The sequence below is a fragment of the Boleophthalmus pectinirostris genome, unplaced genomic scaffold (genome assembly GCF_026225935.1).
Source record: "Boleophthalmus pectinirostris isolate CB_2022bp ecotype Guang Dong unplaced genomic scaffold, ASM2622593v1 HiC_scaffold_10, whole genome shotgun sequence".
NCBI classification, from domain to species: domain Eukaryota; kingdom Metazoa; phylum Chordata; class Actinopteri; order Gobiiformes; family Gobiidae; genus Boleophthalmus; species Boleophthalmus pectinirostris.
Window position 1 is genome coordinate 11,238,354 of NW_026570971.1, and position 27,337 is coordinate 11,265,690.

At 40.2% G+C, this 27,337-nt stretch overlaps 1 protein-coding gene across 2 annotated transcripts in view; it reads left to right on the forward strand.

Annotated features, from left to right (window-relative positions):
* Positions 1-228: 228 nt before the first annotated feature.
* The window catches only part of crlf1a (cytokine receptor-like factor 1a), a 44,328-nt gene continuing 17,219 nt past the window's right edge, over positions 229-27,337 (forward strand). For both annotated transcript variants that reach the window (XM_055156780.1, XM_055156774.1), the window contains exons 1-5: positions 229-609; positions 7,838-8,116; positions 8,961-9,090; positions 9,681-9,850; positions 18,946-19,103. In XM_055156780.1, the coding sequence (XP_055012755.1) occupies positions 534-609; positions 7,838-8,116; positions 8,961-9,090; positions 9,681-9,850; positions 18,946-19,103 (813 nt within the window). In that variant the 5' untranslated portion in view covers positions 229-533. The remainder of the gene's footprint in view (positions 610-7,837; positions 8,117-8,960; positions 9,091-9,680; positions 9,851-18,945; positions 19,104-27,337) is intronic.

Genomic DNA, 27,337 nt, shown 5'->3' on the forward strand with positions numbered 1-27,337 from the left:
GCTACAATGAGTTTGTCAGACAGACAGTGCAGAGGTGAAAGTGAGTGAGCGTCTGATCATCACTGCGGAGGGCTGGAGAGAGAGAGAGAGAAGGAGAAGGAGAGAGAAAGAAGGAAAGAGAGGGAGAGAGAGAGGCTGGGGCAGAGACGGGCCGAGGAAAAGGGGGTGAGACGGAGGGAGCGAGGGAGGGAGGGGCCAAACGATCAACTTGTCCATGATTTAGCTGTAGGAAGCTTTAAAAAGGCAGTAGAAGCGGCCAGGGCGGGATAGACGCACTCTTTTCTCCGTCTTTGCCGTAACGCGCCGCCGTATGGATTCTCGACAGGAGGAGTTTTTCCACTGGGTCACACTCCGCAGGGCGCTTCTCCACTTCGGCTCGGACGCTTCACCTACTCCGGAACACTGACTCTGAACTGTGCTTGTGCTTTTCTCTGCTCTCTCCTCTGTGCGTAATTTAGGCGATCGGTGCGGCGACATCCGAACAACAGCGAGGAGAGGAACGCAACTCAATTTTCGGGACTAAGTTTGGGAAAATGGAAGTCGTGTGGTTGGATCTAGTGTTGCTTTTGCCCATGCTGCAGATCCCCGGCGTGCTAACACTGTCCACACGTAAGTACGGCGCTCTGGATGTACGCTACGGTCCACGGAGAGGTCAGGAGGTAGCACTACGACACCCTAACTACAACTAACACTACTACTAGGCTCGTGACACGCTGGGAAACTGCAATTTGACTCTAAAATCTGTGCAGAAATGTTGTATTTTTGCAATATTATTTAATAAACACTCTTTTTGTAACATACCGTGTAATATAGCTTTATAATATCCATACGATCTTCTTTGTAGATACAGAAACCATTAAGGGCCAAATTACAAAAAACTAACAAAATAAATGAAATAAATTAATGTGCTCAAAAATCAAAGTTTGAGTTTAATTTCATGAACAGGAATTCCCTACAACAAAACATGGATTATCAGATTTGTGTTTAGTTTACTTCCAATTTTATCCAACGATTTTATCTCCAAATCAAAATAATTCAGTAGCGTAATTTGCGTCAGTGTTTTTTTGGGGTTAATTTAAGAAAATAAACACACATACACCCCAAGAAAGACAGTGAGTATATTTAAACACAACTTTTCAAAAATGTTAAAACAATTCAGCAAGTTTCGACACCGTTTTAAACCTAAAAACTCGTAACATTGCAGCACTGGAGCTCGATACAAAACAATGCCTTCTTATATTTTGCTCTCCGACCACCGCATGGCTTGGTCCAGTGACAGGCCCCGGTTATGAATGTTCTTCAGCTGACGTCTTGTAGCCCGAGGAAGCACCCGCTGGGCCCAATTTCAACAGGTCCCACCATAATTCCTTTACCACATGGTTTCGGCGCGTTTTACAACCTCACTGTGACATGGGGAGAGCGTTACGCAGCGGACAAACCCGACGCACGCGCATAAATCAAAGCTAAGTAGTCGGATTAAGTTTTATGGTGATCCTGGGGCCTATGGTAGCTCATTGAGGCCAGTAAAAGTGAATGTAGTTGGAGGGGCCCTTAGGAGACTGTGGGGCCCCCGATCAGAAAGCCTCCCGCTGTTTACGGCTGCCCCTAATTGCTCATTACATTTTATTTACTGCCATAATGGATTGTTCGTCTTACCTTTCGCCCTGTGTGTTATAGTAATTGGAGCTGGCGTACACAAGCTTGGCGAGGGTTGCAAATGCCAAATAGTTGGTTGTGTGACCTTTAGTCCAAATAAGGAAACAATTCTAAACTGGAAATCTACTTTATTTTGATTTTTTGTACCTAAATACGTTGAGTATGGCACAAAATTTAAGCTACACAATGTTTTGTAGAGTCAAAATTGTGAAAAACGTTGACAAAATTGAGAACTCTTAAGTTAAAATGGCTTTTATTGTAAACATCACATCGCAAATCTATCTATATCTGCGCACAAAAAGTCTACTCAGAACATAACATCGCCTCGTATTGTAGCGAGATTGTTAGTTTGAAATAAAAATTTTGAAATCGTAAAATTATTATTCATCTGAAAGCACGTGAATCACCTTTTCAATCCCAAATCTTTAAAATAGTGCAGTTTATCGAACATAAATTACAAATATATTGAAATAGTCACCTAGGGAGAGTTAAAAGAAAAAGTAAAATTGTTTTCTCTTGAATTTAAAGCTATATTTAAGTCAAAAAATGATCTCAAATCTATATTTATGTCAAGCAGTGTGACGTGTTTTTGACTCATTAGACATACCTTCTTAGCATGTTTTAGGAATTGTCCCACTTCAGTAGGAAAAAAACACTGCTTTCACCCTGGTAGCGTGCAAGCAAGTGACGGTTACCACACTTAAACTATTTACTCATCGAAATGTTGAAATAATTCTCGAAACAGATTCTCGGTAATGTAACCCAGCCCTGCCCAAAAAGCCTTCAAATTCGTCCATTTTGCTTTTCATCGTGCCCGAACATGTTCCGCTCCGACATCACTTTAAGTAGCTGTCCGTTCTCTCCACACGGCAACCTCCACAGTTAGCACAATACCTCTGCTTGACTATAAAACCTATCCTTCCATCTCTTTAGGTTGTTTCGCATGGCCCATTGTCACTAAATGTTGCGTGACTTCTCCCACTTGGCTTGGCCTGCCCCTCCGAATGTTGCGCATGTAGAGTCTATTGTGGGGCTCAGTGGAGGATAGTCGGGCTTTGTGCTTTCTGAACAGGCAACGATGACAGCAGCCGTTGGGAGAACTGACAGTACAAAAAAAGGCAAGGCTTACGCTCAAACGTGTGTGTCAAAACATCAATGAGAACGAGCCCAGATAATCCGCCGTACAATGGAGAGGTGTGGGTTTGGAAAGGAAGTGTGAGGAAATATACAGAAGAGTTGTTTATTTCACCTGGGCTTAAAGGACGTTTTGAGTTTACGGGGTTATGGCGTTGTCAGAAATCGATGCCCAGATACTAACGGATGCTACACGACACTAAAACTAGTCTTTTTCGCGAGTATTGGTACAATTTAGAATCACAAAAATATGCAACACTTGGAACTGTCCTGCATAGTTTTAGACTGGTCTTGATCTTTATCACAGCTATCTTAAGACCACATGGCAATGTCTAAGTAAATACTATTATTTTGTTGTCCTATTGTCTAAAGAGAACATATTTTAGCTTCAAGTCCTTTCCTTAGTATAAAAGAGTTTGAAATTTTAGCATTGTGACAACATTAATAGGAGCACGTTGTCGGAAAATGTTTAAAACTGCACCACAGAGCAGCTTTTCCGGAGCAATTTACATCTATAATTTCTAAAAACTGAAATGATATATTGTCGTTTTAGAAAATATTATTCTCTTGTTACTTACTTTTCATGATATAAAACTTAAATTCAGGTGTTTTTGATGATGATTTGGTCTCAGAGAAAGCCTGTTTTTTGCATCGTAAGTTTATAATATTTATTTTTTTAATACTGACGGCACTAAAACTTGCACTGTAACCCCCGGCTCTTTACTTTTCTTCTTGAGCAAAACGATGAAATTTACACTTATAACCTTTTCATTCTATACTGAAATGGTCAAACACTACCCACAGTTTTACATTTAACTTTAACTTAGTGTTGTTGCCATCATTAGGGCTGCAACTGATGATTATTTTAGTAGTCGATTAGTCAACTAGTCGAACAATTATTGATACTGTAAATTGTTAAAGTGCATTTTTAACCAAATTTAGGTAAACATGTTGAACGCTGAACGCTTCGAGTTAAAAGTGTATTATGGATCAAAATTTAAGTCTGTATTCTTTTTCATTTTGGAATCCATTTACGTTTTTTGCGATACTTTAACCTTAACCACGGCATTTACAGTAACATTTAGCACCTTTCCGATGGATTCCCATAATATCATCAGAACATTATAGTGTTGTCACGATACTATTTCAGTTTCAAACTTTTCTTACTTTACCTTTTGAGCACCAGGTCCCAAATATGTACATTTACATATCCTTGTTTTGTTTTTTTGTTTGTGTTGTTGATTTTGTTTAACCTTGCTCAAACAAATAAATAAAATGAAACAAATGAAATGAAACTTGAATAGACTCAATACTCAAGATTGATTTTTATACACAAAAGGTCTTTTTGAGAGCTTTTTTTAGACAGTATTGTAATACCACAAGCTTTTAGTATTTGTTTATTGCACCATGTGGTCTTACTCTAGTTCTAATAAAAGTCAAGATGAATCGGTTCAGGAAAAGTACAATTTTATCCAGTTATGTGTTTTGTTTTGTGTTTCCAGTAGCGATACTTGCTTAAATGAGTTTCGATACTAGTTTCAGCGTCTGGTTTTCGATACTTTTGCTAACCGTATCGCATTATCACTTTATTTTACACGTAACGTAACTCCATTTTGAACACACTTTATCCACAGACGTTTTCAGAGCATACAAACCCAAAGCGTGCTGCTGTTTTAGGTGTCCATTTCCTCCTTGGGCGTCTACTGTGTCGTGATGAGGAGGCCGCAGCTTCTCCAAACAAACGCCGTGTCTTCGCTCATTTGTCATCGAACGCATCGCACAGGGACAATAAACACTTGTAATTGTGTCTCTCAGCGCCGCGTTTGAACTGCTCGGAGGAGGTTGAGGGCTGCCGGCGCTGGGCTGTCCGGACCAGTGTCTCCTCCCGCGTGGAACAAATAAACCCGGCTTGTTATTCAGCGGGATCAGCGCATTACGGGCTAATCCTGGTCCGCTTCACTTAGGCCTACCAAGTGATGAGAAATACCATTCGTGAGCGCTTGTATGACTCTGGAGTAGCGTGTATTAGTAGTCCTATAGTGCTCGGGGTTGTATATAAGATGTAGGGACGCACTGATCCAGCGTTTTCAGGTCCAATAGCGATGTTGAAACTTTTGCCTCAGGATTTGCCGGTGTCCGATATTAAACGATACCAGCGTAGAGACGGAAATAGTCAATATTTCCTCAAAACAAAGTTAACTTATCACACAAGAGATCCGATTGTGTTGCTATTGGTCCATCAAATCTACTACTGAACAGCTTTAAAAGTTTATTGACGCTCTAAGCCAATATCAGCCTGTAAATTAATAGTTCAATCGCACCAATTTAACCAGTATCGTGTAACTGATACCTGATCCAGCGAATTTTTCGGTATATGCATCGATATTCAATACCAGCATCTAGGGATCTAGGGTGATATCGTATTGTCAAAAGTCTCACAATATCGTGGGCTGTCACAATATATCGAATTATAAGTTCCTTTGCTTAAATGCATTGTTTTTATAGCAGCAACAGCTTATAAACATCGGGAACTACATATCCCATGATTCATTTCAGTGCAGACAACATGAAGAGATATGTTTTTTACTTCAATTCTTGGGATTATGACGGAAATAATTCACATCAAAATCGTGTCAAGGTATTTTAAAAGCAAAAAAGTGTCCCATCTACAATTATATTCTTCAAAATATCACAATAAATATCGTACCATGAGATGCATATCGTGTTAATATCGTACTGTGAGATTTGGATATCGTTACATCCCTACCAGTGTCAGTATCGGTGCATCTTTATTAAGATCAACGTAATGAAACAAACTGAACATTTTTTTGTAGTTTTGTTATTTTATTTTTGTTATTATTATTATTTTTTTAATAGCTTAAAAATCTCAAACTGAGCTTCCCAAATAGACTACAGGTGCCTGAATAGACAAAATTTAGGTAAGAACCACAATGTGCAATTGTCACTCATGGACTTTTAGCTATTAAAGGGACAGTTTTAGAATTTTGAACATACGGCCTCATTTCTTAGTGAGCCAGAGTGTTGGAGACGTGTGGAGACACTTTTTTAAATATTCCATCCAGTCCTTGTATTTGCAGAGGTCGCTGGTGCTAGACTAGTGCATGTCAATGGCCATAGTTATCCTGCCACTAAAAACAGTCTTACCCACTCCACAAAACACCCAAAGCAAATATATTATTATGCCAGATTGTCGATGTAAATATCTGTGTTGATAGAATAATGTTTGAAATAAAACTAACCTTGCATCGCATGAATCGTCACATGTTGAGGGACTATTTTCTCATATATCAGTCCGCCGCTGCCAAGCTTTCTATCAGGAAGTACAACTCACTGCTGCAGCTCAAACATAAATCCTTCAAATGCAAGGTTGGTTTTACTTTTTTAAAATGATTCTATCAACACAGACATTTACATTGACAGTCTGGCGTTATAATAGATTTGCTTCGGGTGTTTTTGTGGAGTGGGTAAGTCTGTTTTTAGTGGCAGGATAACTATGACCATTGACATGCACTAGCCTAGCACCAGCGACCTCTGCAAATACAAGGACTGGATGGAATATTTAAAAAAGTGACTCCACACATCTCCAGCACTCTGGCTCACTAGGAAATGAGGTCCTATGTCCAAAATTTTGTACTGTCTCTTTAACATGAACAGTCTCTCAGGCATATGGTAATATTTAGTAGAAATATACAATTAATGTCAAATGGAGTTAGTTATTGTGTTGATGATATCGTCCTGATCTCTAATGCAGCTTGCCTATTTATTTTTCGTATTTTTTTCATTAACCACAGTAAACAACGTCGATTGGTGACTGTGTAGGGAAAAATAATCAACTTCTACATTTGGGTTATACTAATCCTAGTCGCTAACGTGTTCTACTTCCAAATCTGCTAAATGGACCAATGGGCTTTCAGTATTGGTCCAACGGAATTTGAAGAACTCACCACTTGTGTTGTCACGATACTAAAATTTCAAACTCGATTTCGATACTAATGAATTGGCTCAATACTCGATACCAATTACAATACTACAGTGAGGATAAAAATGTTCCTTTTTAAGTAATAGAATGTTATTTTCATTGTAAATCACACTAAAACTGTTCAGGAAAGTTAAAATTTCGGCCTGTTAATGCCATTTCTTGCAGTATCAATGCTTGCTCAAATGAGTATCTAGTTTAATACCAATTCATATCTGATTTTGATACTATTGACAGTCCTAGTTCGTGTATAGTTTTTATTCAGGACTTGTTGCACGGTTCTGTTAGTTTCCTGTACCTTTATCTTTGAGTAAACGCTCAAACCCTTTCTGAGCAGTGCACTATTGTAGTAAGTAAGAGTAATGAGTTTGCTTTTGCAGCAGCTGCCACTCACATATTTACTATGACTAACCGCATAACTGTATATTATGTTTTTATTGCTCTCATATCACGCTCACTTTGTTCTTATTGTTTGCCTTGCGATTCACACGAGCCCGCAGAATATAGCAGGCCATAAATTTGATGTTCAAGCCGTAAATCTTGTGTAAACTGACAGCCAACATAATTGTGCGACTAATATTTATGATCATAATAATGCCTTATACGGAAATGATCTTTAAATGTCAGTGAACTCCAGAGAGGAAGCCCTCACTCATGAATGTGATCAATGTGATATGGCTTTGTTGTTTTTGTGTATGACACATACTTTACAGATCAGGATGTTCAACGGCTCAGACTAATGAAGAGAAATACAAGGCCTATAGGCGTGTGTCTTTGGTGTGTTCTGATCACCACAGTGGAGGAATACTCCTGTGAAGCTTCTCAAATAAAAATAGGCTGAATGTATTTTAAGACGGGGAATGAGCAGTCATTTTGGGTGAACAGTCACACTGAGAGGAAAGACAGTGGAAAGTGTTGCAGGCTCTGTCGTTTAGGCTACTCCATTTTAAGATGTGGACATTTATGATATGGTTTCGAAGATGGCTGCAGTAGACTGTGTGGAAGAGCCATGGTTAAACTTTAGTGACATGTGCGTCTCTGTGTGTCCAGATATGGCTTCCATCTATCCCCAGGATCCTGTCCTGCGCATGGGCTCCAACCTGACGGCCAGCTGCTGGGTGCACCCTGAGCTGGGGGTGCATGCCAGCTCTCTGTTCTGGACCCTGAACGGCCAGCCTCTGGCCAGCTCTCTGTACAGAGTGCTCAGCCCCAACAACCTCAGTGTGACGCTGGTAGGACTCAACGCTTCCAGCCAAAAGTCTGGTGACAACCTGGTGTGTCACAACCACAAGGGCCACATCCTGGCCGGCTCCTGCCTCTACGTCGGCAGTAAGTCTAGTCTGACCAGAGCATGTTCTAATCACTCAGTCCCACACTGTATGGAAGGGTGCATGAGCTCTGCTGAAGTCTGCTGTAGACTCTCCTCTAATGGTCTGGACACATAGAAGATGACAATGTCCTAGGTCTGAACTCCTGAGGTGACCTGAGGTGTACCAGGACAGACAAACGCTTGTGCAGCAGGGCTGCTGTGGCTGTATGTTGTGTAGTGTGTGCCCTCTGCTCCTCTGTGAGGGGCTCTGCTGTGTCACTGCTCTGACCACCTGTGTGGTCCATTACTCGCACTATCACTCATCAGCTATATGCCTGACATGTGCATACACCCACGCACCCTTGAACCTGTGTTCCCCTGTAGACACCATTGCATAATACATTCCTGTTTTTCCAAAAGTAAGACATTGGCTTTTTGTCCTCTTCTAACTTCTGTCATTTTCTGTACTCTCTTTATACACCACACAAAACATACTTGTGATGTGGCTCCGAAGCTAGAAGTCATTGTTGAGTTACTTTACACTTGTGTGGCCTCAGAGGGCACCACACAGGGAGTGTTCCCATAAAGTCAGTTGAGAGCACAGAGGTACGTGTAATAGCAGCCCTCCTCTGCTGGTGTTAGAAGCCTGTGTTCTCACACATAATCAGAGCTGGCAGGGGTCTGTGCCACAGGCACAAAGGCAGGGATTGGGTTATCGTTTCCACATCTTCTGTCATTCTACACTACAACTAACAACATGAACTCTTCTGGTCTTCTTTAAATATCCTGCATACCTAAAATGCTTTAGACATACAGCTGAGCTGTGAACACAGCTCTAAATCCTGCCTTGTTTTCTTTGTGCAGTGCCTCCACAGAAGCCAGTGGCTCTGACCTGCTGGTCCAGGAACACCAAAGACCTGACCTGCAGCTGGGCCCCAGGGGGAAGAGGAGAGACCAACATCAGCACACACTACACCCTCAAATACAAGCGCAGGTACTACAAACTACACCCTCAAATACAAGCGCAGGTACTACAAACTACACCCTCAAATACAAGCGCAGGTACTACAAACTACACCCTCAAATACAAGCGCAGGTACTACAAACTACACCCTCAAATACAAGCGCAGGTACTACAAACTACACCCTCAAATACAAACTCAGAAACTACACACTACACCCTCAAGTTCAAGCACAGGATCTACACACTAGACTCTCAAGTACAAGTGCACGTTTATTCTGCTCCATTATGTTTATTGTACTATTATATTTATTGTACTATGAGAAATGTCTCACAAACATGAAATAAACTGAAGGAGCTGGACAGAGGATAAAATATCCAATCATAGCTTGATCTCTTTGGCAGACTCCACTTCATATTGGGAGCCAGAGGGTAAAGCCTATTGTTCATGCAAGTTAAACTTTATGAGAAAACCAGTATTTCATTTGGAACCAATCTGATGTGAGCAATGGCTTTCACATGGGCTGTAATCAGGAGGGGGCTGACTCCATTCATGGCATCAGAGCATTGTCCTCTGCGGTTAGAGACATACAGACAGTGCTTTGTGCTTTGTGCTGCCGCAGGTGGTACGATGAGGAGAAGAAGTGTGAGGACTACAGCATAGGTCAGCCCTACGCCTGTCGCATCACCAGAGACCTGTATCTGTTCACACCCTACGAGATCTGGGTGGAGGCCTCCAACCAGCTGGGCTGGGAAGTGTCTGACGTGCTCACTCTGGATATCCTAGACGTGGGTGAGTACAGGAAGTCACCTTTGACCTTTGACCCCTGCCTTGCTGAAAGCTTTGTAACCTGTGTTAGCGTAGCCCCAGGCTCAGGCTGGGAACCAGCCAAACAACAAAGACATGCCAGATTTACAACGCTATTATTATCTCCTGTGCTAATCTTACAAATTTGGCTGACCTCAAACAAAATAAACTGAACGCTTTCAACCTAAAATGAAGAGCATTAAAGGCTTCAATGGAAAGTGCAGCTCTATGACCAATGTCAGTCTGTTCCCTTTTAAAGCATTGACTTTGAGCTGCTTCCTGCCAGCTTCCACTGCTCTGTTCTCAGACTGGTTTGTGCTCACTGAACAGTGAGACCTTATTTTTCTCTTCTTTATATCCTTAAATCCCTTCCATTCAGTCCAAGCACATGTATGCGCTCACACACCTGAGGAGGTCTCATGCACACAGGGTTCTGTGGAGTGAGAATGTTCCGCACTGATCCTTAACCTAATCCCTCTCTCTCTCTCTCCCGCTCACATCCTGAGGCACACACTGGGGCACTCTCTGGGCTTTGAGGCTTTAGGACGTGGAGCTGAAATAACACAAGATGATGAGCTTGGAAATGTTCACCTGATTCTCCTGTAACACTCAGCTCAGCTCCGCTCAGCTCCGCTCAGACAGGCCATATAAAGGCTGTCCCAGTGTCCATCAGGCTGCAGTCTGCATGTATGTGTGTATGCAGCAGCCTCTTCTGTCACACACCTGTTCACACAGCCGTGGGGCAGGGCTGGTCCTCTCGCTCTCACTGGAGGAGGATTGTTTTGGAGTTCCGTTGCCCGGCCGTCCTCCTTTCACTGTTACCACAACAGGCCGTAAAGCTCCTGTGAGCAGCAGCCACACCTGAGGCTGAGTCACCCTCCGCACGAGCAGAGGAGCCGGAAACACCTCCAGACTCACATTCCACCCGAAAGACGAGAGGCAACACGAAGCTCTGTTGATACTGGGATGACACAACGCCTGCTCATCCCCGGAATCAAACGTCAGCTAACAACACCCAAACAACAGGCTCACAACATTTACAAGTGTGTGGGAGGAGAGGGAGGCTTTAGCCGAAGAGCTCCCGTCATGCAGGGGATGCCTCTGTGAATCACCCGGCCCACGCGTGTAAACCTTCTGCTTATATCACTATTGTAGCATTTACCTATGGCTTTGGCATGCACCAGCCCACTCTTCTCCATTCAAGGTCTCATAGTATACTTTTTAAATATTTTCCTATATTTTTAAATGAAATAAAAAAGCCCTATCCCTGGTGTCAGCAGCAGAGGGCAACGGGCGCCTAATTCAACCTGTTTTCTATACATCAACATTTTATAAAGTTACAAAATTGAAGAATCCAAAACTAGGGATGGTCTAAAATGGGTTTTTGAAGCTGGTACTGATATTTTTGTTGTCGCTGATGAACAATATTTGACAATACCCTTATTTTTAAATCCAAAGCAAGGCCCCCAAATGGCAGAAAAGATGTAGTTAAGTTCACAAAAATATATATGTATCTGTGAACAATGAACATAAAGCCTCATGTTGTAAAAATACCATCCCGATAGAGTGAATTTTACCAGTACCAACATATGAAACCATCATCTGATATAGGCCTGGCTGTCACCATAATTACTATATTGACTTATTGTTCTATATATGAAACCTGGAGCAACATTTCTGGGGTTAATATGTATTTAGTGTGTACATTTTCTTTTCACTCCTGGGAAAGCTGTGGTTATTTTCTGGCTATAGATTTAAGACTGAATTTATAAGTTCTAAGACTCACCACTGATGTAAACCAAGAACTAAAGTGTTTCATTCTGCTATTTATTTATTGCAGCCAGGCACGTCGACAGAAATTTGGGGGCCCGGGGCAAGAAGCCTCACATGGACCCCCGTCTAATCTTGATTAATAGGCAGAGGCTCCAATTATGGGCCCCTAAGACCCTGGGGCCCGGGACAACAGACCCCTTTTTCCCCTTCTGCTTCCAGCTTTAACAATATTGTAGATTTAGAATAGTTTTTGTAATTTAAATCTGCTTTTGGCTTATTGACAGTGGTATAAATGAGTTTTAATATCGATTATCGTTTATATTTACTTCAGCAACATATCGACTATACCGATCTCAGCACTGACATATCATTGATCTTAGGGCTGTGCAATCAAACAATTATAAGAGAAATCAAGATTCAGTCATTTCTAACCATAAATGAACAGTTTGGGTCTTTTTAATGGGGGTCCACAATCGGTCTTCTCTTGTTTATGTTCATATTGAATATATTGAATATATTGTTATATTGAATATTTGTTTTGTTTTTGACAAGACAAATTAAAACTGAATTGAAAATAGTGATTAACAATATGAAGAAACACAACTATGATACATACATTGCCGATACGATACATATCTTGATACACCGAGTTTACAATTCAGTGATATATTTAAAATCGATTTGATACGGTTCAATAAAAAATAATGGCTAAATCATGAGTGTGATACTAAAAGTCTTTGTTAAACCACTTCTTGTGCAAAGTTCATATGAAACACAAACATTTTAATCATCAAAACAGTAAAAATGTCAAATGTGTTGCATAAATGAATTCCCTTCATCTAAACAAACAACAAAACTGTAGCACTGTAACAAAATAATTTAGTAAAATATGCCAAAAAATACTCTTGGCAATATATATCGATACAGCAGCTCACAATATCGATACTGTATCATCACATTAAACAATACGATACATCGATATTTCAATACTTTTGCACACCCCATCCCTATCCAAAATTGACTGAGCTTTAAACCTGATTATAATGTTGTTACCTCCTCAAAAACATATTTGAAGTTGTGTTTTGTTTACATCTCCAAAGCTCAAAATGCCCTATTCCACCTTGTGATGTCACGAAGCTGTAATTTTCACGTTAACAGCGACTTTTTACCTTTAGTTCACTAGAGACCGGCAATTCCAGAGCCTGAAATTAATCAAATAATTCTAGAGTTTAAAACCTAGACGAGCACTTCCTGTATTACCGCATGACATCACAAGGTGGAAGAGAGTTTGAGAGGAGAACTCAGCGTAAATATGCAAGTTTTGTGTGTTAAACATGTGTGAATGAAACAAAACACAACTCCAGGTCTGTTTGTGATGAGGAAACAACAAAATAACACTATATGGACCCTTTAAAAGTTACATAAAGTATAAATCCCATAAAAACCCCGTATAGTGGAACTGTATGGCAACACTGTCAGTAGCCTGGATCTGAACACTACCGCTCCGAGATGCGGTTCTTTTCTTGACATCGCCACGCTTTAACTCGATTTATTGAAGTCAGCACAATACCTCTTTATCTTTACATCACTCCTCCGCCCAAACCATAACCTCGGGGGGGCTGCCATGTTTGTTTACCGCTGATCGTGGACATCACAAAAAAGCTACTCTTCTCGATATTGAAACGATCTCAAAGAAAAGTTAAAATAATGGTCTGTCAGCGCATGTTTGTTTGTTCAGAGGGATATAATTGTTGTCAGATGAAGAAGCCCTCCGCTCTCACAAATCAAGTCTCCCGACCGCAGCTCGGCCCGAGGAGCTCTTCCACATAGAGACATTAGCCCTGATGCCCTCCCGGGGAAAGCAGACGGATGGGTTGACCTAGCGGGGTGACCTTAGCGCGCAGAGAGGAGCCGCGAGCTGTTAGTTTTGTACTCAGGATGGGGGAAAGTTAATCCGGGCCATGTGTAGATCCGGACACTAGCGGGAGAGGCGAGCGAGCTGAGGATGGATGGGAGTTGGAGTTAAGTGCTTCTGACTACATCTGCGGCGCTAGCATTACCCCGCGGTGTGAAATGGGGCTGGTTTGTGTAATCTTTCTGGCATATTTTAAACATTTTCTCTGAATATTTAGTTGTTATTATGTTGGAATGGATTATGGAAGTCAAATTTTTACATGACGATTGTGAGATATGAATGTAATGATTCAACCAGCGAGCAATTTGGTTTGGTAAACTGTAAAAGATTTATGATTCAATTTAATAAGAACAACTCCTAGATGAGAATGAAGTAAGAAATTTTGAGTCAGATTTACATATTTTTCGCCATAATTAAAAATGATAACAACAAAGTAATACTGATTGTGTTTTTGCCCCACACGGCCAGCACAGTCCTTGTTATTTTGACCTACGTAATCGGTGGTATAATACTCCCTACAACTGAAACACAGCTCGTAGGGCCGGGTATCATTAAGAAGTCACCGATACGATACATACCTCGATACATAGGCCACGATGCGATACATATCTTGATCCAGTGAGCTTTCGATTCGATGTGATATATTTCAAATCGGTTCAATAAAAACGAATTCGTGGCTGTGATGCAAAAAGTCTTTGTTAAACTTACAAGTGTAACGATATCCAAGTCTCACGATACGATATTGTCACGGTTTGCATCTCGCGGTACGATATTTATTGCGATATCGTGGGAAAGCTCACGATATGATGGAAAAGCTCATGGTTAGGGATGTAACAATAACCAAATCTTTTACGATATTTGCACAATATTTTCAAGATATATATCTCACGGTATGATATTTGTTGCAATATTTTGTGGAGGCGAACAACTTTTTCCTCTTAAAATGCCTTGGCAAGACTTAATCCAAAGAACTAAGACTTGAAAGTGCTTACTGCTGTTATTTCTTCTTGTAGTCTGCACTGAAATGGAGCAAAGTCAAACTCTTAATTTAAGCAAAGAGACTTGTAATTCGATATATTGTGATTGTGTGTGTGTCCACGATATTAATGTGAGAACTGACGATACGATATCACAATATTTCGGTTACTGTTACATCCCTAGTTAAACTACTTCTTGCATAAAGTTCATATGAAACACAAACGTTTTCATCATCAAAACAGTGAATACCCTGATGGTCTCTCTCATGATCAGTGCTTTCTGTTGCATCTTCTTCTGATGCCTGCGAGAAAAATAAATAATCACGATCTACTGGCTGAAACCTGAAACACAGACCGTTGAACAGTGGATATCAAAAATCAGACAAGTTTATACAATGGAACTGTTAACGACTCAACTAGAGCTCAACGTGCCAACTTCTGAAAAGAGGTGGAGTCCAATTATTGGCTTTTGCAAATAAGACACTTGTGCCCTAACATGCCTTATAATTAACATTGCCTTATATTTATTATTTTTTTTATCTATTGTTTTTTTTTTTTTTTTTTTAAATATGAGGCCCCGGTCTCAGGACATTGTTTATTTCATTTCTTTATTTTTTTATTTTTATGTTTATTTATTATTATTATTATTATTATTATTATTATTATTATTATTATTATTATTATTATTATTATTATTATCATATTATTATTATTATTATTATTATATTATTATTTTAATTTATTGTATTTTATTTTATTTACTTATGTATTTAATAGGGACAGTGCATATTAATGAACATCTACAACACTGCAATGTAAATATGCCAGATTATAGCAAGAATGCTGTTGATGTGAATTGATTTAAGTTTTTAAAAGGAACAAAACAAAACAGTGAATATGTCAAATGTGTCGCATGAACGAGTTTCCTTACTCTAAACAAGCAACAAAACTGTAGCTCTGTAAGAAAATAATTTAGTAAAATATACCAAAAAAAATACTCTTGGGGATATATCGATACAGCAGCCCATGATATCGATACTGCATCATATTTCGATTTTTTTTGTACACCCTTAATAGCTAGACTAGACTGGACTGGACAACGCTATTACAATTTGTTGAAGTTTTGTGTCTCTTTGGGCGCCTGTACTAATGTAAATATACTTCCCGTGTGTTAGAACTTCAGTCTCTTCTCTTCAACTCTCGCGCTACAACCATTTATTCTACAACAAAAACTCTGAATTATTTGTATTAATGGTGACTAAATACATCGATTTGTTCATATATTTAAAAAAGTATAGATAAAAAGTCAAATTAAAGTACTATATTAAATGTGAGATCAGCTGACTTGGATTTCTGTGATATTGTCATGACTTCTTTCATTTTTACCTCTATTATGAGAATAAAAAAAAAAAAAAATCACATTAATAGATTTAAATCCGTGACTAGTTTTGTGATTTTTTTTTTCCATATAGTATCACACTGGTCTCGTAGGGTTGGGCATAGAGCTACGTTAAAAAGAATATTGTATTGCATTGTATTGTATTGTATTTCTTTATTAAAGGGACAAAAGACGAGATAAGGCAAAAGACAAACATGGACTTGTAAATATGCAGGATTGTCGCCAAGGCTAATTTCCATCCTTAGTCCCGCGCTGGACCAAAGCCAGCCACAAAACCCGCACAATTTGTAAAACATGACAAAAGGTACAATACGCCCTCTCACCCATTCACTATAAAAACACACTCGTACGACATTAGTATTAAAACGTACAGGTCAGACACACTTTATACTCTCACTACTTAAACGTACAGAGCTTTAACATCTATTTACAGATGTTTAATACAAATATGATTGCAGTTTATGTGCAAAAGGTGCTGTTTAAGTTTGATATGCAGCAGATTTAGACTTAGATTTAGACTTAAACAGATTTTATTGATCCACAAGGGAAATTACTTGGCCACAGTAGCTCACACATCACATTATATTACAATAACACAGAGTAAAAAATATGTATATGTTTAAAAAAAATGGTAATAAACTTCTAAATAAGTAGCGGTAAAAACAAAATAAAAAATGGCAAGAGACTGGTATCAATAAGACATAAATTATATAAATGTATGTACAGTTGGGGTGTGCAAAAATATCAGAATATCAATATATTGTATTGTTTATGTGATGATACAGTATCGATATCATGGGCAGTTGTATCGATATATCGCCAAGAGTATTTTTTGGTATATTTCACTAAATTATTTTGTTACAGCGCCACAGTTTTGTTGTTTGTTCAGAGGAAGGAAACTCGTTTATGCGACACATTTGACATTTTCACTGTTTTGATGATTAAAATGTTTGTGTTTCATATGAACTTTGCACAAGAAGTGGTTTAACGAAGACTTTTAGTATCACAGCCATGATTTAGCCTTTATTTTTTATTGTTGTATCGAATCGTAAGCTCATTGTATCGAGGTATGTATCGTATCGGCAACTTCTGAATGATACTCAGCCCTAATGTACAGTAAGTAAAACACAAATATTGTAATATAAATACAGTATAATCACAGTTATATACAAGAGGTCGAAAGGAAACAGTGCAAAGATGATATGATCATTGACAAAAAAAAAAGGCTTCTCAAAGGATTCTGAACAAATATAATAAAACTTAATACTGATCATAGGGAAAACATTTAAAGTCAGAGTATGTAACTTTTCAGAGCTTGCATTTTCACGAACCTGGCCTGCTTGTTGGCTATAATATTCCACAGTATGCTATAATAATATGCCAGTATAGTGTAAAATATTTGTCTCCATGCTGAATGAAATATGGGTTTAACGAAGGCTGGGTATCATTAAGAAGTTGCCGATACGATACATACATCGTTGAGCTTTTGATTTGATACGATTCGATGCAATTAGTGGTTGAGTTAGGAATTTGGGGGCCCTAGGTGAACTTGATTTTAGGGCCCTCACTATAATGCACCCTTTTTCTGTTCAGTTTTTAAAATATATTTATTGTCCGTTTTTCCCCATTGTTTTTGATGCGTACACATCTCTATTTATTTGAATTATGGTAGATTGGAAACTTGTCTTATTAGTTAGGTCGCCCACTAGATAACCAGATCTGAAAGTAGTTTTATGTAGTTTTAGTCGTTTTTTACTAGTACAATTATATTTTGTTTACATCCTTTACATATGATTATTATTAGTAAATTGCTCTCATTTAATGTCATATTGAGAGAAAATCTAATTGCTCTGAGGCCTCAACTATTAGAGACACTGAGAGAAATTGGTTGAGGGCCCCTCCAGGTTTGGGGGCCCTAAGCAGCCGCCTACTTTTGCCTAATGGTAGCACTGCCTCTGGATGTGATGTATTTCGAATCGATTCGATACGATTCAGTAAAAAATAAAGGCTAAATCATGGCTGTGATAGTAAAAGTCTTTGCAAAGTTAATCATCAAAATAGTGAAAATGTCAAATGTGTCGCATAAACATGTTTTCTTCCTCTAAACAAGCAACAAAACTGTAGCTCTGTAATAAAATAATTTAGTAAAATGTACCAAAAAATAATAGGGATGTAACAATAACCAAAATATCGTGATATCGCATCGTCAAAGTTCTCACAGTAATATCGTGGACCATCACAATATATCGAATTACAAGTCTCTTTGCTTAAATTAAGGGTTATGGTGCGGCAATAGCTAAAAAAGACAAATTGAACTACATAGACCATGATCCTTTGCTCCATTTCAGTGCAGACTACAAGAAAAAATAACAGTTCTAAGCACTTTTAAGTCTGAGTTCTTTGGATTAAGTCTTGTCAAGGCATTTTAAGAGGAAAAAGCAGCATATTTAATTTTGTTAACCTCCACAAAATATCGCAATAAATATCATACCATGAGATGTATATCGTTAAAACATTGCACCTAGAAATTTGGATATCGTTACATCCCTAATCGTGAGCTTTCCCACGATATCGCAGTAAATATTGTGCCGTGAGGGAGACTTGGACTTCGTTACACCCCTAAAAAATACTCTTGGTGATATATCGATACAGCAGCCCACGATATCGATACTGTATCATCACATTAAACAACACAATATATTGAAATTTTGATATATTTTGTTTTATTTTAACTTTCTATTTCCGTGGAATCATGAAGGTGACATGCAGCAACTAGAAGGTTCCATACTGTACCTTTAATAAATAACATATACTGTTGTTGGAGGCTGTGATTGAGTTATTCCTTGTTGGATTTCTGTCAGACGTTGATAGCGATGAAGGAACTCTTGCAACAGGCCAAACTGACCCATTGACTTGGCTACACCTACTCACCATAACACACATGTCAACATAGAAAACCCCATTGTAACCCGTCCCCACCCTAACCCCTCCCTCTCTCTCCTCTCTCCCCTCGCAGTGACCACCGACCCCCCCTCCGGCGTGACGGTCAGCCGCGTGGGGCAGTTGGAGGACCAGCTCAGTGTGCGCTGGGAGGCTCCGCCCGCTCTCAAAGACTTCCTGTTCCAGGCCAAATACCAGATCCGCTACAGACTGGAGGACAGCCAAGACTGGAAGGTAACTGACAAGAGCGGCTCCAATTCACAAAACAGAACCATTGTCTGCTCTCCGCACCACTCCGCGCTCCCATCCCGTCGTAACCCAGCCTCTGCGCCGCGTTCCAGATGGGCCCCCAAAAAGCAAAATAAAACTCAGATAATTAGTCATATGGCTGGAATAGCTGGGAATGGCGCTAACAAGTGTGAATGGATGGATCTATTGGAAATCCAGGCGCGCATATGGGGGATTTATCCGTGTCCTGTGGGTAACATGAAGACTGCTGGGTAATTATTAAAGGGGAAGTCCGCACATGGATTTAACGGCCAAATCAGGGGGCTGGGGGGGGCTACAGAGAGACAGCAGAAGTGAGGGATTGCTGCTAATTGCTTGTGCATATGTTAAAGGTATTTGATATTTTAGGCTTGAGTGTTGCAGTTTCGAGCTTAAAGGCGCTGGATGTGATTTTTACTTTCATGGAAGCGATAAAAACTGAGCTAGTTTATTTTAAACGGTTTGCAGCGGTCCAAAGTTATTCCTCACTCAGAGCGTCCTAATTATTCACCATTAGTGGCTGGTATCATTAAGAAGTTGCCGATACGATACATATCTGGATACAGTGCACTTTTGATTCGATATGATATATTTCAAATCAATTCAGTATGGTTCAGGAAAAAAATCATGTTTAAGTCATGGCTGTGACACTGAAAGTCTTTGTTAAACCACTTCTTAAGCAAACGTCATATCATCATCTCATCATTTTAATCATCAAAACAGTGAAAATGTCCATGTTTCCTTCCACTAAACAAGCAACAAAACTTAAAAATAATTTAGTAAAATATACCAAAAAATACTCTTATTGATATATCGATACAGCAGCCCACGATATCGGTAATGTATCATCACATTAAACGATACGATATATCAATATTTCGATATTTTTGCACACCCCTATTCACCACTCTCCAGGACAGAGACTAGAGCAGAGTTTTGCTGTGACATTAAAGCAAACAACATGTAACATGCTATTGCGCACTTCCTGATTATCAGACAGAAAACTTTTTAATAATTATTATTTTTATTATTTATTTATTTCATATAGTATAAAAAGTAGGGATGCAACAGTAACCAAAATATCGTGATATCGTATCGTCAAAGTTCTCACAATAATATCGTCGACCATCACAATATATCGAATTACAAGTGTCTTTGCTTAAATTAAGAGTTATGGTGCAGCAATATCTAAAAAAAAAAAAAAAAAAAAGACAGAGGGAACTACATAGACCATGATCCTTTGCTCCATTTCAGTGCAGACTACAAGAAGAAATAACAGTTCTAAACACTTTTAAGTCTTAGTTCTTTGGATTAAGTCTTTTCAAGGCATTTTAAGAAGAAAAAGTAGCATATTAACAGTTTTGTCCACAAAATATCGCAATAAATATCGTACCGTGAGGTTTATACCGTGATGACATCGTATTGTGAGACTTGGATATCGTTAAACCCCTAATAAAAAGACATCAAACATACAAGAAATGAATGAAAAGGAGCAGAAAGAAGAGTTAATCTTATGTTATCTGCCCAATTGTTCCCTTTTTCAGACAAAACATCAACACCGATAGTCACTTTAAAACATTTCAAATCAGTACATTTAAGTTCAGGCAGAATTATTAATCAATTTCAAACAAAAATCTTCACTATTATTCACTCCATTTTATGTGTTTTTTAAATGCCTTCATTGTACTTGATTCTTTTATATCTTTGTCAAGACTCCTTTCTCAGAAATGCTTCACTCCATAACCTTGGTTCTGAATCTGTTTTATTTTTAATTAGATGCAGACACAATGCAGCAGACTTATTTTGATGAAAAGATCTACTTATACAATATATCTGTACAGGGAAAGACACAATTGACCTAAATACCAGGCAAACAGTCTTTAAGTTATTAAAATTAAATGTTCTAATATTTTGGCTGTGGAATCTATCATGGATTTTTTTTCAGCTAAGAAAAAACCTACATCAACAATATCCAAATCTCTCGTTACGATATTATCATGATATTTATTGCGATATTTTGAAGAGGCTGATATAAATGTAAATGGGACTCTTTTTTGCTTTTAAAATAATTTGACATGATTTTGGTGTGAATTATTTCCGTCATAATCCCAAGAATTTAAGAAAGTAAAATACATCTCTCTTCATGTTGTCTGCGCTGAAATGAATCTTGGGATATGTAGTTCCCAATGTTTATAAGCTGTTGCTACTATAAAACCTGCATTTAAGCCAGGGGTGTCAAACTCAAATTCACAGAGGGACAAAATTAAAAACTGGGACTAAAACTAAATATTTAATGAAAAATTTAAACAACATCTGTATGTTTTCTCTTCTTTCAAGATATGTAATGTTAAACCTTTTCTTATCAAAATAAATGTTTAATAATAGTTTTGCTTAAACATTGAGTCAAGAACAAGCATAAAATATAAATAATAACATTTTAAACTAGAAAAGCACTCAGAGAGCGCAGACCTCCGCCAAGGACTACCCCCATTTTTATATATAAATTGCGATAAAATCAGTCTTCTGGATCAGATCCGGATCAGCCTTTGGAATATGAAAGAGGATCCCATTGTCCATCCCTGAGTCAAATTTCATGGGGTTTGGTCAATAATTAACCGAGATATTGAGAAACTAAATTTTTGGCCCCATTTACCACAATGTTAACTAAAATTTCAAAGTGATCCAGAATCCAGGATTTCTTCCGGATCACCCCCAAAATGAAATCAGTTCTTCCTTTTCACATTTCCAACAAATCCTGAAAATTTCATCAAAATCGGTCCATAACTTTTTGAGTTATGTTGCTAACAGACAAACAAACAAACAAACAAACAAACAAACAAACAGACAAGGTAATAAATAATGTGTCTGTAGTCTGTCTGTAGCCGGCGAGAAAAGCTCTAATACATATTTAATATGATCTCACGGGCCAAATAAATGAGTTTGACATGTCTGATTTAAGCAAAGGAACTTGTAATTCGATATATTGTGATAGTCCACGATATTATTGTGAGACTTTTGATGATACGATATCACGATATTTTGGTTATTGTTACATCCCTACATTTTCTTTGGTAGGGACTAGATAAGTCAGATTTTGTAGTTTTAAAATAACCAATATATTTTAAATTTTTAATCATCTCTAAAATGCAAAATGTACATTTAAACACTTAGGCTGTCAACAGTAGGTAGTCTTCTAGTACGTGGTTCTCTTCTCTTCTAAGACCCTTTTCAGATCTCAGACCAGAAGAACCATGTCCCCCTTTACATGTTGTATTTTAGTGGCAGCATGACCGCAACAATGGCCTGATCTTTCCTGTGGCTTTTATTTTGAAAAAACAAAAACAAAACAGAAACAGCCCTTGAGATTACCAACTCAACTAACAAAATACAAAATACATTGTCATTAAAAAGTATATAAAATAACACAAAAGAAAAGTTTAAAACTAAATTTAATATTCACAAACCCCAATATTTTTAGATTAAATTTTAGGGAGTTACTACGATTTCAGCCCTCAACGTCTCCTAATGTTACAGATATGAACATGGACAAAGTCTTCACACTACTCTACACAAACTTAAGTCTTGACCAAATGAAGGTGTCCCGGCTGTGATCAAGTGTTTTCCCCCACTGTTTGAGATTGTCTCATTGTAAAAACAACAATTTACAGCTTTTCCGATGTTAGTTTAATCACAACCACCACTCACTTCAAACTTCATTACAGTGCCTTTTAAATGTCCCCCCCGGCTCCGCGAAATAACCTCGCCATGGCAACAGCGCCGTAAGTGTATTATGATTCCCCCCGTCGAGTGGGCGAGCGGGCACGGCCTGGGGCGAAGCGGCCTGGTGTGCTCGGTGCGCTTTTAGGGGGCTAGCCGGTGAAAAAAAACAGCCCCGTTCGGAGAAACAAAACTGCCCTAATCATGAGGTCATGCTCTGGAACGCGGGGATCCATCTCAGCTGTTAATGTCTTCAATATGTCCGTAAAGTCGCGGCGAACGCGCACTTCACGACGTTAGCTCGCCCCGAATGCCTGTAATTTCCCGGCTCCGCTCTGGGTTGGATGTGCTCTTAACAAGTGTTTACATTGCACATGCCAGAGAAAGACTCCGACCTATTAGCGGCGTTATTAACTGCGGGGAGAGGGGGAGAGAGAGAGCACTTTGTTTGGGCCAGTACCTGTTCCCTCCTTCCGTTCTGTATGTGTGCGCAGTAACACATTTCCGCCACAGGGCACACTCGGAAACGCGCCGTGTTTTGGGTAAACACGCTGATCAAACAGTGTGGCGGCGCGGCGCACGGACATGTGTGGGGCCGCTGTGTGTGTGTGTGTGTGTGTGTGTGTGTGGAGGAGGTCTCTCTCTTTGTCTCTCTCTCTCTCTCTTTCTCTTTTTCTGTGCTGTACTGAGGAGTATTTCTCTTTCTTTCTCGCTCTCTCTCTCGGCTGTACTGATGATACTCTCTCTTCTTCCCAACTCTCTTCTTCTTTCTGTCTCTCTCTCTTCTCTCTGTGCTGTACTGAGGAGCTTTATCTCTCCCTCTTCTTCCCCCACTCTCTCACTTCTCTCTTTCTCTCTCTGTGCTCTCTTTGTCTCTCTCTCTCTCTCCCTTTCTCTTTTTCTGTGCTGTACTGAGGAGTATTCGCTCTCCTCTTCTTCCCCCACTCTCTCACTCTTTCTCTCTCTCTTCTCTCTCTCTCTGGTGCTCTCTTTGTCTCTCTCTCTCTCTCTCTCTCTTTTTTCTGTGCTGTACTGAGGAGCTTTATCTCTCCTCTTCTTCCCCCACTCTCTCACTTTCTCTTTCTCTCTCTCTGTGCTCTCTTTGTCTCTCTCTCTCTCTCTCCTTTCTCTTTTTCTGTGCTGTACTGAGGAGTATTCGCTTCTTCCCCCACTCTCTTTCTTTCTCTCTCCCTCTCTCTCTGCTGTACTGATGAGTATCTTTCTCTTCTTCCCAACTCTCTTCTTCTTTCTGTCTCTCTCTCTCTCTCTGTGCTGTACTGAGGAGCTTTATCTCTCCCTCTTCTTCCCCCACTCTCTCACTTTCTCTTTCTCTCTCTCTGTGCTCTCTTTGTCTCTCTCTCTCTCTCTCTTTCTCTTTTTCTGTGTTGTACTGAGGAGTATTCGCTTCTTCCCCCACTCTCTTTCTTTCTCTCTCCCTCTCTCTCTGCTGTACTGATGAGTACTCTTTCTCTTCTTCCCCAACTCTCTTCTTCTTTCTGTCTCTCTCTCTCTCTCTCTGTGCTGTACTGAGGAGCTTTATCTCTCCCTCTTCTTCCCCCACTCTCTCACTTTCTCTTTCTCTCTCTCTCTCTCTGTGCTCTCTTTGTCTCTCTCTCTCTCTCTCTTTCTCTTTTTCTGTGCTGTACTGAGGAGTATTCGCTTCTTCCCCCACTCTCTTTCTTTCTCTCTCCCTCTCTCTCGCTGTACTGATGAGTACTCTTTCTCTCTTCCCCTCTTCTCTCTCTCTCTGTCTCTCTCTCTCTCTCTCTCTCTTTGTCTCTCTCTCTCTCTCTCTCTCTTCTCTTTTTCTGTGCTGTACTGAGGAGCTTTATCTCTCCCTCTTCTTCCCCCACTCTCTCACTTTCTCTTTCTCTCTCTGTGCTCTCTTTGTCTCTCTCTCTCTCTCTCTTTCTCTTTTTCTGTGTTGTACTGAGGAGTATTCGCTCTCCCTCTTCTTCCCCCACTCTCTTTCTTTCTCTCTCCCTCTCTCTCTGCTGTACTGATGAGTACTCTTTCTCTTCTTCCCCAACTCTCTTCTTCTTTCTGTCTCTCTCTCTCTCTGTGTGCTGTACTGAGGAGCTTTATCTCTCCCTCTTCTTCCCCCACTCTCTCACTTTCTCTTTCTCTCTCTGTCCCTCCTTCTCTCTTTTTCTCTCTCTCTCTCTCTCTCTCTCTCTCTGTGCTGTACTGAGGAGCTTTCTCTCTCCCTCTTCTTCCCACACTCTCTCTCTCTGTCTCTCTCCCTCCCCTCTGTCTGTGCTCACTTTCTCTGTGCTGTCTCTCTCTCTCTCTCTCTCTCTTTGGGCTGTACCGAGGAGCTCTTTCTCCCTTTTCTTCCCCCACTCTCTCTCTCTCTGTGTGCTCTCTTTCTCTTCCTGTGTGTGCGCTCTCTCTCTCTCTCTCCCTCTTCTCCTCTTCTCCCCCTCTCTCTTTGTTTCTCTCTCTTCCCTCTTCTTCCGTCTTTCTCTCTCTTCTCTCTGTGTTATATTTGTCTCTCCCATTCTCTCTCTCTTTCTCTCTCTCTCTCTCTCTCTCTCTCTCTCCACTCTCTCTCCCTCCTCCCCCACTCTCTTTCTCTCTCTCTGTGCTCTCTTTGTCTCTCTCTCTCTTTCTCTTTTTCTGTGCTGTACTGAGGAGTATTCGCTCTCCCTCTTCTTCCCCCACTCTCTTTCTTTCTCTCTCCCTCTCTCTCGGCTGTACTGATGAGTACTCTTTCTCTTCTTCCCCAACTCTCTTCTTCTTTCTGTCTCTCTCTCTCTCTCTGTGCTGTACTGAGGAGCTTTATCTCTCCCTCTTCTTCCCCCACTCTCTCACTTTCTCTTTCTCTCTCTGTGCTCTCTTTGTCTCTCTCTGTCCCTCCTTCTCTCTTTTTCTTTCTCTCTCTCTCTCTCTCTCTCCCTGTGCTGTACTGAGGAGCTTTCTCTCTCCCTCTTCTTCCCACACTCTCTCTCTCTCTCTGTCTCTCTCCCTCCTCTCTGTCTGTGCTCACTTTCTCTGTGCTGTCTCTCTCTCTCTCTCTCTCTCTCTCTCTTTGGGCTGTACCGAGGAGCTCTTTCTCCCTTTTCTTCCCCCACTCTCTCTCTCTCTGTGTGTGCTCTCTTTCTCTTCCTGTGTGTGCGCTCTCTCTCTCTCTCTCCCTCTTCTCCCCCCTCTCTCTTTGTTTCTCTCTCTTCCTCTTCTTCCGTCTTTCTCTCTCTCTCTCTCTGTGTTATATTTGTCTCTCCCTTTTTCTCTCTCTTTCTCTCTGTGCTCTCTGTCTCTTCCTGTGTGCACGCACTCTCTCTCTCTCTCTCTCTCTCTCTCTCTCTCTCTCTCTCTCCCATTCTCCTCTCTCTCTCTCTCTCTATTTCTCTCTCCACTCTCTCTTCCTCCTCCCCCACTCTCTCTCTCTCTCTCTCTGTCTGCTTTCTCTGTCTCTCATTCTCGGTGCTGTACTCAGGAGCTCTCTCTCTTCCTCTTCTTCCCCCACACTCTCTCTCTGTGTGCTCTATTTGCCCTCCCTCTTTCTCTCTCTCTTTCTGTCTGTGCTCTCTCTGTCTCTTCCTGTGTGCACTCTCTCTCTCTCTCTCTCGTTCTCTGTGCTTTACTGAGCAGCACTCTCTCACCCTCTTCTTTCCCCACTTTCTCTCTCTCTCTGTCTCTGTCTCTCTCTCCACTCTCTTTGTCTTTCTCTCTCTTTCTCTGTTCTTTACTGAGGAGTACTCTCTCTCCCTCCTCCCCCACTCTCGCTTTCTCTCTCTCTCCGCTATCTTTGTCTCTTTCTCTCTCGTTCTCTGTGCTTTACTGAGCAGTACTCTCTCACCCTCTTCTTTCCCCACTTTCTCTCTCTCTCTCTCTCTCTCTGTCTCTCTCTCCACTCTCTTTGTCTTTCTCTCTCTTTCTCTGTTCTTTACTGAGGAGTACTCTCTCTCTCCCTCCTCCCCCACTTTCTCTCTCTCTCTTATTCTCTCTCCACTCTCTTTGTTTCTCTCTCTCTTTCTCTGTTCTTTACTGAGGAGTACTCTCTCTCTCCCTCCTCCCCCACTTTCTCTCTCTCTCTCTCTTATTCTCTCTCCACTCTCTTTGTTTCTCTCTCTCTTTCTCTGTTCTTTACTGAGGAGTACTCTCTCTCTCCCTCTTCTTCCCCCACTCTCTCCTTCTGTCTCTCCTTCTCTTTCTCTCTCCACTCTCATTGTCGCTCTCTTTCTCCGTCTCTCTCTCTGTGCTGCTCCATTGTGTTTTTAAAATCTCTACTGAACTAAAGGCAAAAGGAGCTGTTAACTTGAAATCTACCACTACACGACATCACAAGGTGGGACAGAGCATTTTGAGCTTTTGAGATGTAGACTGATAATAAAGAGTTACTCAAACATGTGAATGAAACAAAACACAAGTCCAGGTCTGTTTTTGAGGAGGAAACGACATTATAACACGACTTAAATCTCACAAGAGTCACTTTCACGTAATATCGGACCTTTAAGTGAATCTCGACCGTTTCCAGTGCA